We start from the raw sequence: 12341 nt of genomic DNA on the forward strand, positions 1-12341 counted from the left end.
CCCCCCCCCCCCCAAAAAAAAACACAAGTGCCTGATCTAATTTTCTATTATTCTACACCTTGTTTAGCCACTGGTGTATACTAGAAGGTCACTGGAAATCGGAGACAGATTTTTTTTTTCTCCATTTTACTTTTCTCATGAGTGCACATTTATTCATCCACATGTTTATGCAGTGAATGAGTGCAGAATCAGACTGCTAGTGAGTTCATCTAGCATTGAATTAAGCTGAGAAAACAAAAAACAGTACTGTATACTTTCTCAGTAATGGTCCCAGTGTTTTATATGACGAGCATTTCAATATACTGTCTTTCAGAGCAGGAATCAGTCAAGTATTTAACTTACAATGGCAGTAGGGCCCAATAGGTAAGTAAAGGAAGCAGGAGACTTCTGTTCCTAGTCTTGTTATAAGGCATTATCATTGGCTGTATATATTCATATATTTTTTTTTTTCAGTTCAACTGTTGAACAATGCAGCCACTAGCATAGAGTGACTTAATCTCAGGTGGAGCCTCTAGCTGCTACAACATACAAATAATTATGATCCTGAGGACCCATCGATTTTAAATGCTCTCCAAAAGCTCTCTTTATAGTCAGGTCCTCAGGTTGTTCTTATGCTTTAACATTAACTATAAACTCAAAGGTGAGATAGAGTACATCGACCTGTAGGATCTGTGTACTTTCTTTGAGATTGCTGATGGCTGAATCAGCTAGTTATGAATTGCTATATTCACACTGTGTAAAGGTTTTTATATTACATATTCTGGATATGTATGGGGCATGCTCATTTTTTGATGTTTCCAACTCTTCTTAATGTGAGGATGGGATAAAACAAGAGAGGGATTTATTGGACTAGTGTTGATGGTGACTCTTAAGTCACCGCGATAGGTAAAGCCTATAATTTGATAGACCAGAACAGTATTAATCCAATAAGAGATTAAAATGAAACGAACTTTTAAGCTATTCTTTTTCACCAAAGATCCTGTTCTGGTGTAGGAGGAAGAAGGTTTCTGCCACTGCTTAACTATTGTTTCCTTACTTCCAGTATCGGTGATTTGATAAAATACAAAGAAGAGATAACAAAGGAGCGAGACCAACTCTTGTCAGAGGTCGTGGAGTTACGTCAAAGTCTAACTCAAGCCATAGAGCAGCAGCAGGATACAGAGAGGGCAAAGAATGAGGCAGATGAAGCTGTTATGCAGGTCTGTACAGCTCACCAGGTGATGATTTTAGCCTCTGTCCTAAATGATTCTCATCTGCTGCAATTGATCTCAGTTGACTAATATACTACTGCTTATTCTTCCACATCTAGACCCTTTTCAGGAATGCTCAGAAGAGTCTGTTGTGAATTTTTATATTTTTCTCTATTTCTTGGCTATGTCCTTGGAAAAACGTATTGTCACGTACCAGCTACTTCCACAGCTCCCCACTAACCTGATTTGAGCCAGAGTTCCTCTGCCAATGTCATAGTTATCCTTCATACTTGCAATTCTTTGGTTTGTTTCTTTTCTGCATTGTAAATCCCTGCGCTTCTGAAGAGCAACTTAGAATAGACCTGGAATTTTGATCCTTGTTCACTTTCTGTTGATTGTGATTGTTGTGTGATGCCATGCAATTATTTTTAAGAATGTATCAAATTCTGACTTAAAAGCTGATTAGGCTCTTTTCTCCTGCACTGCTGCTGGAAAGCTTTTTCAAAACCTCGCTTTTTCTAATGGTTAAAAACTTTGTAACACTGACTTCTACCTGCTGATTTTGAGCTTAAATAATTGTTCGCTTCACTGGTGTCTGTACAGAGCAGTCACATTCTATCTCTGCTTTTCTTTGTCTGCTCTTTAAGTGAGGCTTTCTATTTTTCTGAACATCAGAATAGACAGGCCTCTTCATTGAGCTATGTGTATATCTTTCTTTAAATGCATATAGCAGCTAGAGATACAGGAAACAGGATCAGTAGGATACCCACTGGATGGAGAGAAAGTAGATCAGAAAGCCTGCATCAACATACAAAAATACAACAGTGAAGGATAAAGGAACATAAAGAAAAACATAAATAGGGACTAGAGCAAGAAAGGAGAGAAGAACACTTAAAGAATAAAGAAGACAAGGAAGCATCATTTAGCTTGCAATTTTTATTAATCACAAATAGGAAAGGGTTGATGTGCCTGTGTTCCATGCACAGTATTATTTTTTGTTTCTAAAGCTTATTTGGGAATGTAATACAAGAGAATATAAGTATTTGTTTTTCTGTCAGCACTGCAGGTATGCGAGAAAAGAAAAAAGTGAAACTCCCATCAAATCTTTCTGAATCTTGCCACCTTTAATCTTTCGATACCTACTTCATCGGCCCTTTAATTTTTGGGATTCTTACAGTGCGTGGAACCACCTTCCATTCTTCCAAAACAAAATTATTTTCCACTTCAGACTGCTTAAATAACAATGTTTTTTGAAGAACCTGTTGAAGACTCTGGCAGTTCTGCCAACTTTGTGTGCTGACAGGGAGAAGAATCATTAAGTGAAGAACATCTTTCAACTGCTGATCTCTGTCTGAACTGGACTTTTCCGTGTGGATCAACCTCCTATAGATATTCTCTGGTGCTTCTGCTCCATCAAATTTTTGGGGATAGAGAGAGCAGAAGTCACAAGAACATTATCAAATGTGAGAGAAAATTTCTTTCAAAGTTTCTGCTGAGGAATTTTGAGAGCAGAAATATTGAGAGTAATTGTGAATAACTGCTTGGACATCTTTGTCTTTTCTGTATCAGTCTAAGTGTTTCTGCTGGTGGGGTAGAAAAAAAAAAACAAATCCTTGCTATATAGCATTAAATCCAAGTTTGTTTTAACCCTGTGTTCAAAAAATACCGCTTCACTAATAACTTGTAATAGAAAATACATCTGTGCCGCTGCATCTCCAGGAGGATGCTCTGTGTATCTGAGCTCTATTGGACCCTCCTGCATGGATGAACTGGACAGCACTTAACAAATTCTCACGATCAATAAATAGGTTACCTAATACAGGATTTTCAGTCCAGCTATTAGATAACATAGTTACTTCTCAGATCTGTGCAGTAGTGAATGCAGTAGAATAGAAGCCATTGTTCCTAACATTAAGCATGAGAGGTGAGAGACCTTTTATTTCTAATTAAAAGGCAGTGGAACTTAAATTTTTTGTTTTCTTTATTATTACAGCTTCAGCAAGAAATCCAAATGCGTAACAATGAGGTATCACGAGAAGCTCGGAAGAAAGAAAAAATGGACAAGGACCTGAAAAATCTTCAAGCTGAAATAGTTAATAAGCAGGCTGAGATCAAGAATTTACAGCAACGTATACAAAAGAATAAAGAGGAACAACTGAAGATGGAACAAAATCTGAAAGAGCAGAAGGTAGGGCATTGGCATGCTTTTCATCTGGTCTAAAGTTAGAGTCAGATTTCAAAATAAGAAGAAATTTGATCTTCCTGAAGGGAAATGGATGGAGATTATTTTAAGTCAATACATTCTATTAATTATTTATTTTTATATAATATTAAAAACTAACAAATATTTGAAGGCAGATGACAGATTTCAGATAAAATTTCTCTCAGAAATCAGTAATGAAGCACAATGATATAATTAGAGATCATTTCATCCTGAAAAGATGATAGTGAATGAGACAAAGTCTGTGAAGCATGATGAACTAATGATAGTAACAGAAGATTGCTGAGTTGGACTTCTGGCACATACTGCCAGTTTTACCACTGATTGAGTGCAGTGGCATGGATAAAGCCATTTTAAGTCCGATCCCTTTTTTTCTTCTCTGTCACAATAATTTTCACCTACCTCTCAAGCCTGTGGAAGTGTTTCTGTCAAAGGGCAGAGAATTGTCTTCGTAAACCTTTTTGATTGATATTCCCCTTTCTGTTTCCAAAAACTTTATCTGGAAATGTACTAACAGTGTTCTGGAAGTGTTTGAATTTTCAGGTTTTCAGTCCATTTCCCCTGACTTTGAGAAACTCTCAGAGAAGCAATTTCAGTAAATGGCAGGAGAGATCTCATCACTGTATAACGGTCCTACCTCAAGGGAAACTTTCTTGGGAGTTGTATGTATCTAGTAAATTTATGGCTTTTATAGCTTTTTCTTCCCTTTGGGTCCCTGAATTGGTGAGGGTAGAAGTTTGTGAAATTTTTTTTTCAATGTATACTCTTAGTAAAATACTTAGCAAAAAGAGGGAAGGAAAACATGATTGTTTCTCTGAATACACTTGCTTGTTTATCTGAATTTCTCCTCCCATTAAGAAGAATAGTGAGTTGCTCAAGAAGTGCGTGCAGAGGTGAGTAACAAAGCTGATGAAATAATGAGAAAACAAATGCTATGAGAAGCAGCTGAGGAAAATAGAGTAGTTTAGTCCAGAGATAAGGAGCTGAGGGGAGACCTCATCACTCTCTACAGTTGTCATAGAGGAGATTGCACTAAGAAGGTTGTCACCTTTTCTCAGGTGACAGGTGGTAGGATGGAAAGAAACAGGCTCAAGTTTTGCTAGGAAAGGTTTAGACTGGATATTAGGAATAATTTATCCATAGTGAATATGGTCAAGTGGAACAGCTGTCCAGGGAAGCGGTAGAGTCCCCTTCACTAGTGGTATTTAATTTATATTTATTTATATTACTATGTATCACATACCACATATATACTAGTGGTATTTATTTATATGGAAGCAGCAATAAGAGATGTAGTTTAGAGGTGGACTTAGTATGTCAAGTTGGTGGTTGGACTTTAGTGATCTCTTAAGATCTTTTCCAATCTAAATTACTTTATGACTGTGCAAATATCACCAAGTATTTCTTGAGGGCAACTTCACAATCTGCCAAGACATACTGTTTTTAATCAGGATGTCTGTGATTCATGGTTTTGCAGTATTCTTTGTCTTCCTTTCTATAGCTTCTTTTGGGCTTTCTAAGTGCTTATTTTAGGAGCATTCAGTTGTCCAAACTGTCCTGGAAACTGAAAGTTCCCATAAAGTGCCATGCCTAGGCTAATTAACCGGGCTGCTGCACTGTTTTGATTGCCTGTCATGGCTTGAAGTTGTCTGTGGAATCGCTGCATTGTCCTTCACAAAAAAATCTGTTCAAACATAGGGTACTCTGGAGTTAAGTTAGAGATCTGTAAGAGGAGGTGACTCAACTATTGCCACACAATAAGGTTATTTTTTATCAACTGAATTGTAGTTGGCTATGATGTCTGCTCTTACTCCACTCAAATTTATAATCTAATATTATTGCTTGAATGACAGTGAAGTTGGTTTGGTACAGCAGCTGTAGGTTTCACTCCACCCATGCCCCAGTCTGAACAAAGAATACTCAGAAACAGTGTAATCCTGACATTCATAACATAAGAAGCTGTTTTCCTGTTGTCTTCTTTTCACATGCATTTGTAAGAGTGATATCCTGCTCTGCTTCTTTTTTTTTTTTTTTTTAAGAGAATAGTATGTCTTCATTGTTTTATTGCACATAAATACTTGAAGTGTGAAATATGATGATCATTCTTTCCTCACTTATGGAATAATGATTGTTAGAGGAAGTCTCATCAAGCAGAAAAAAACACTGGTGGATCCAATATTGATGTATTTGTACCCCATACAAACCATGAAACTGCTGTTCTGAGCTTTTGACTGAAGACAAATTAGAGAAGAAAATGGTTGGGTCCCGGTCTCAGCAAATCATGTACCTAGATAAATGCTATTGGCATATTAATGTAGAATTTGCTCACTAAGGGACAGAGCTCCCTTGCTCTCTACTGATTGAATCACTGAATCGCATACTGATTTTCAGTAATTATATGTTGCAAGTGATTGTGTTGCATGATGCTTGCCAAATGCCTAATATGAATTAAAATATTTATCCACTACCTGAGAAAGACCTGCTAAGCTTCCAGAAAAAAAATGACACTGGCTGTATTATTCATTAGAAATTATCATTTCATATGAACATTTCTCAAATTTCATATTAGTAGTTTCATCAGCAATGAAGAGTGGATTGTAAGCAGGCAACAATCTGCAACAGCTTTTATCTCCTGGAGAGATGGAACGTTCTGTCTTCATGTATATGAATACATTGTAATCAGATTAAAAAGAACTAATAGGATTGTTCCTTAATCTAACAGATGTTGAATGAAAGAACTGGTAAGGAACTTGAGCAATTTCAGATGAGAAATAAGAAGCTTGTGCAAGAGAGTGAGCAGCACAGTGTGATGTTTCAAGGAGTAGTGCAGGATCTTCACAGAAAAACAGTGGAACTGAAAGTAAGTACCAGAAAGTGTGCATCCTGTCAGGATATGTAGCTTGCTCCGAAAGTAATGCCTCCTATTTATTTCCATGGAAACTACAGCAGATACAAAGAGCGCAGTAACTATTTGATGGAGCAAATTCTCAGCTACAAAATGCTTTTTTTCAGCATAGTCACCACCATTAGCTGTGCATTTTTGCTAGTGATGAACAAAAGCTTATGTGCCTCTCTTGTGAATATCTGCACCAGAGGAGATGACCGACCCCTGTCATCACGACTGAAATGCATCACCCACTAACTCACTGTGCTCGCATCCCCTGCTTGATTTCCATAAACCTTCAGCAAGCTTTGAATATCACTAGATCCCATTTTTTCTTCATGGTGGAATTCAGCAACACACCTTTGCTTCATCTGCACTTCCATGTCAGACTCATTTTTTTCAGACTGCCCTCCTGCTGCCATCTGTCACATGGCAACAAAATGTAGTGGAATATTGGTAGGAAGGTTCAGCCTCTATTGCCATATAACCAATGTCTGCCTCTGATATCATGGGCCAACATAATAAAATAGGAGGCATTACTTTGAGAGCTGTCCTTGTATTTCTCTGACTGTAGTCATGCTACTTGGAACTTTACATTGTTAAAAAGTTGTTTTATACCACACAGAAGCAGATGAGTTTCAGTAGAGGAAAGATTAGATAATTCCTGCATGTGATTTCTGGGCTATGTTGAGAGCATTTGTGGGATAGGGTAATCTCTAAGCATTAGATATTGTTACTTTGTCTACCACACCTTGCATTTTGTATCATCACTGGGGTTAAAATACTGAACATAGGAACACTGAGCATGTCTAATATGGTGTTGGGCAATCTGAACTGTGAAAGAATTCGTAGTTCTCCTGATTGTCTGGAAGAATCGAGAAGGTTCGTATCCTGCCAGGAGATGCTCACTTACCAGGATTCATCATCTTCCATAACAAATATCTGAGGTTCTGTATGGAATACAGTCTATGATGGCTGTAAAAACTAACAGTGCAATTATATTAAGAAAGCTGTATTCTTAAAAGAAAACAGACAAATTTCTGTTGTGGTAATTGATATTCATTCTTTGTAACTGGTGCCTTAATTTTCATTTAGCAGTGTTTTAATTATTTTTTTCTTCTGAGTGTACAGCAAATGAGATAAACTCTAAAAGCAATGGATTATAGAAAGAATGGGGATACCAAATACCTGCCATACCACTGAACCACAGTAGAAATCTTTCTCTTAGCAATCACTGTCTCTTTCCTTCAAGGGAAATCAGTGCTGCCAACATATAATCTGTAAGACTGTGTAGTACTGCTTGAGGTTTGTGTCTGGGGATTTTCTGGAGGATTATCTTCAGCCTTAAAGCATGAGATTTGATTATCACTTTCCTTCCCTTAACTTTAAATTGTGTGGGTTTTTTTTTTTTTTTTTTATATTGTTCAATTAGTTATTCATCATCTTCTAGGTGACCCACAACACTTAAACCTTTGCTTGCTGGGGCACTGAATTTCACAGAACAAGTATGTACCAAGTACAGAGAGATTTCTTTCTGTGGTTGCTCTCATTTTCCCTCCTTGTTGCTTTCTATAGGCCAGAGATGATGAGCTGACACAACTGCACCTTGAAATTTCAAAGATGAACAAAGTAAGAGATGTTCTCCAGAGTAAGTTACGTGCTGCAGAGGAAAAGAAAGTTGCTGCAGGATATGAGAGAGAGACCCTAAAAAATCAAATATCTGGTCTAGAGAGAGGTAGGTGTCTTAATTTGATGAATGGATCTGTCCTCTGATTCACCACTTGTTCATTCAAGGTGCACCTTTGCAGAATCATGCTCTTTTAGTTCTTGGTATGATACTGTACAAATGACAGTTGGAATGTTTTTTATAAAACTTTTTCAGATTTTTCACATTGCAGCATGTATGGGTTGCAGATACAGAAGATCTAACTGAACTTTGTGACGTGCAAATCTGTGCTATTGTCATAAAGATTGTTGCCCCTGATGTATGTTTATTGCTTCTGCTCTGGCCAGTGGGAGAGGAACAAGCTAGGAAATTACTGAAAACAGACATGGATAAGACACTATTTTTCTTAACTTCTCTGATTCTGCTGAATAGTTACAGCATGGAAAAAAATATGTATTTGCAAGCAAGCCGGTAAATTTAGTTATGGTATATTCGGGGCTTCAGTTGGTCAGCAGATATACTAAAGCTGTACAGGTAATGCTTTTACTTGCTAGCAGGTCTGCAATGTTTTGAGAAAGATCTTTCAAATGTACATTTTGGAAGAAAATTCCTTGGGTATAGTAAAAGATGTTTTTAAAGTGCAACTAAATTTCAAAATAAAATGTTTTGAAATAAACACACTTTCAAAGTGATTTTCAGAAAAAACGTCGAAAATGTTTTTGGTAAAGTAATATTATGAAGTTGTCAAAACATTTGGGACAATGATACGTCCTTTCCCCCTCATTCTCCTCCCAGAAAAGTCCTTTGATAGGAACCTGACCTAGTTCAAGTTGATACAATCATGAATTAGTCTTCCCGCTCTTCCTTGCTTCCAGCTTGTGCCCTGAAGAGACTGCATATATGAGATGTTAATGCCTTTATATGTCTGTGTTTATGCAAAATCGTGTCTGTTTTCCATGCATCTCTGCAAGGGTGGAAAAGCTTTCCCACAAGCGTTTTGCTTATACAGCTCAAAGCTATGCTTGGTACTAGAGAGAGAAACTTAAATAAATGATCAGATCCTGCCTGAGAATGGCTACGGATGGTGTGTCCTCTTGCAATATTGGACATGTCTTAGCAATCCAGTGTACTGCGTTTCCTGAGCCATTGTGTTAGTGTAACAGTTTGTAATTAATTTTAAAATGAAGTGAAAACGTGCACAGTACTTAATATATATGGACTTTTAATAGTATGTGTACCATGTTAATCTTAACCCATGGCAAGTAGTTTTAACTACACTGAAGCCAATAGAATCTCACTGCTTCAAAGGAGTAATGGATTTTACTTAAATGGATTAGAATGACTCTGAAAGTTCCTGCTTTTCAAAGTGCTTCAATTTTTGGATGCTTACTTTGAAATTTGTTAAAAGCATCTGATTTTCAGTGCGCTCCATAATTACTTAAATTTTAACTTTTGTGGTATCTTGAACAACCAAATATAATGAGTCCTTGTGCCACGTTAATTATTGTGTCTGAGTTCTTCTAAATACTGAAATAAGTATTAACATCCTGATACCTGAGGGCTGTAAAATAGGGTCACTGGTTATTGAACTGTTCATATAATGCTAAGCGTTTTTACTAAGTCCAGTAAGTTCTGTGTGTTTACAGTTGTTCAGTTTGATTCCATTCTTACACTCTTTCCTCTTTTTCTCTAGAGTTGGAGGCTGCCAAAAAGCAAGCAGAGATTGACAAGAAAGCTATAGATGATCTTGTGAGGGAGAGGGATACACTAAGCAAGGTGAACTTGCATTTGTAATACTGATAAAAAAAACTGATGACTTGAGAGTGAAATGTCTATAGTTTAAACTCTCACAGAGAGACATAAATACTGTAGGAAAAATAATGATGAGTCAAACAATCAGATCCTTAAGCAGGTGCTTATACTATTCTATAGTGTGCACTGAAGTAGTTCTAATACTCATAAAATATTTCTAAGCTTTAAACCATCATGGAGTTAAACAAAAAAAGACATGTTTTCATCTTGAAAACCCATTGTTTAATGTCTGAAAAGTTGATTATAACTGTACTTTTACACTCTGTAGCATATCAAAGTTAATATTAATCTAGGCAAATTAATTCTGTGGTAGAACAAACCCAAATGATGGTGCACCATGTAACAGCTTGGCAGACTATGCTAATACTAATCTTTGCTTTTTCGGTCCATTTCTCTTGCTGATCGTTTTCCAACAGTCCAAAGTTTTTTGTACTGCAAGATAGCATCTCATGGTATTGTCATTCCTGAAGTGTAATCTAGTAAATTCAATGCTAAAAGATTATTTTGGCTGACATGCTTTTCTTGGTATGGAGTTTTGTGCCTTGACACAAATGAAGATTTCACAGATAGTAAATACTTGCTTTGAATTTGGAAAAGAAATTCTAAAGGAGGACTAGAAGACTAATTTGTTTTTTTTAATGCTATCTTGTTTTTTTTAATGTAATCTCTGTGTATAAGTTCAAACCACGCTTGGTGAATTTGAAGTTGCTATTTAGTAAATGAGAAAGAAGTTATTTTATCGGCTACTGGCATGCTTTACAATCTAAATGCCTTGATGTTGGCAAGGCTTTTTCAGTCATTAATTATACTGCTTGTAAACAATCCCATCCAATTTTTTTTTCTGTAATGCAGATATTAGTGTTTTAACTTCAAATCATAATAAGTACTACTTGGCCAGCTCTATGAGAGATTGCCTTTTCTTTTTAAAATCAGATTTGAGGCTCAAGTATTTCAACTGAGCAAATTAGATAAGAGATAATAGCATTAGGAAGTTCACAATCCACTTAGATAATGGCATATTTTTGCCATAGTGGTGGCAGTGTTGCTTTTTTCAGCTCAAGTCATTATTTTATGCTTTCTCCTGCAGAACTTGAACAAGGCCACCAATGCTGTTCAGAAGCAGATAGATTTGGTGAAGCTTCATGAACAGTCCAAGAAAAACTTAGAAGAAGAAATTCAAAATTATAAGAATGAAGCTCAGAAACAAAGGAAGATTATTTACCAATTGGAGAAAGATAGAGATTGTTTCATCAGTGAAGCCAGTGATCTCAAACAGAAGGTAGAACACCTTTTTGTGCAAGTTGTTTTTTGCTCTTTTAACTCTTGAAGCTGTAAAGATCAGACACTTATTTGCCTATATTCCGATGGGAGAAATCTTTGATAAATGGTTTCAGGCAGTTTACAAAGATCTCTTCTTTAAAGTGAGTGTTGTCCACTACTGTGTTTCAAGTCTCTCTGGGGAAACCTCAGCAATGACTACTTATTCTACGAGAAGCTTGGGGTATAGCCATGTAGTTCTCCTATTCATCAGTCATCTGGGAAGTGAAAGTATGGTGGGAGTTTGAACCAGAGCCTCTGGCTTCTCATAGCTCAGTTCCACAACTGCAATTCTTGCATACAGTTGGAAATTAATCTTTGATTGTTCTGTTTTATCTGCAAAGGACCTTATTTTGATACTACTGACATACTCAAAGTCTGTTGAGGCCAGTGAGAGACTACAGTGATTAACATCTTTGTAAGAGATCAGCATTTTGTAGGATTAATGCCAGTATGTGTAAAACAACTAATCATGTTCAATCTTATCTACAAAATGGATTTTCCAGTACCAACTATGGACAAACACTGCATAAAATTTGTGCTGTATTGTGCCCATTATTCTGTATGGCTTTATTCCTGAATTGTACTCAGGAACATGGTTGTGACATATTCCATTAGCTGCTGAAGATCACACTGAAGGGACCTCCAAGAAGATCATTGATTTACTGGGATTAGCTTTCAAGGTGTTTCAACTGAGAAGTTATTTTTTCACTTTAAAATTATCCTTTAAACTAAATGTGACCGAGGGCTTTAAAATTGTTTTTTTGAATGATGCATGCTCCCATCTCTGGATTACCTTTTGTCATTACCTAGGAATAATGTTCTGTGGAAATGAGATACGTCTTCATTGCAAAGTTACATTTTGCATCTTTTCCTCGTAGTGCATTTCTAACAGAATACATATGAATTAAGAATGTTGTAAAATAGGGCCAGGGAGTAATTCATAACGTTCAGAACTACAAGGCTTTTGCTTTTGATTAAGATTACTCACAATATTTTGAGGGTTAAAATGAAAAATGTTTGGTTTTCTTTTTTTTTTTCCTGTCACTTTGGGTGTAAATTTTCCATCGCTTACAAGGCAGAGTAAATGGGTTGTGACACTTGAGCTGTTTGTATAACGATGCCTGTATTGTGACTTCAAGTTTCCAAAGGATTTTCATGCTTCTCTGGTTCAGTTAAAGGGGCAATTCTTGATTTAACTTGCAGGTGAGGAGCAGCAGGAGTAGTTTTGACCATGGGAGTTGTGAGATG

At 36.6% G+C, this 12341-nt stretch overlaps 1 protein-coding gene across 4 annotated transcripts in view; it reads left to right on the forward strand.

Moving 5' to 3' along the window:
* CFAP58 (cilia and flagella associated protein 58) overlaps positions 1 to 12341 on the forward strand; it is a 59057-nt gene that overhangs the window by 8588 nt on the left and 38128 nt on the right. For 3 of the 4 annotated variants that reach the window (XM_031554502.2, XM_019617802.3, XM_085230111.1), the window contains exons 4-9: positions 1043 to 1199; positions 3184 to 3378; positions 6134 to 6271; positions 7871 to 8030; positions 9655 to 9737; positions 10861 to 11052. In XM_031554502.2, coding sequence (XP_031410362.2) covers positions 1043 to 1199; positions 3184 to 3378; positions 6134 to 6271; positions 7871 to 8030; positions 9655 to 9737; positions 10861 to 11052 — 925 coding nt within the window. Of the gene's footprint in view, positions 1 to 107; positions 364 to 1042; positions 1200 to 3183; positions 3379 to 6133; positions 6272 to 7870; positions 8031 to 9654; positions 9738 to 10860; positions 11053 to 12341 lie in introns of those variants that run through there. The other variant, XM_031554504.2, reaches the window with a different exon arrangement.

Source organism: Meleagris gallopavo, chromosome 8 (genome assembly GCF_905368555.1).
Source record: "Meleagris gallopavo chromosome 8, MGAL_WU_HG_1.1, whole genome shotgun sequence".
Taxonomy (NCBI): Eukaryota; Metazoa; Chordata; class Aves; order Galliformes; family Phasianidae; genus Meleagris; species Meleagris gallopavo.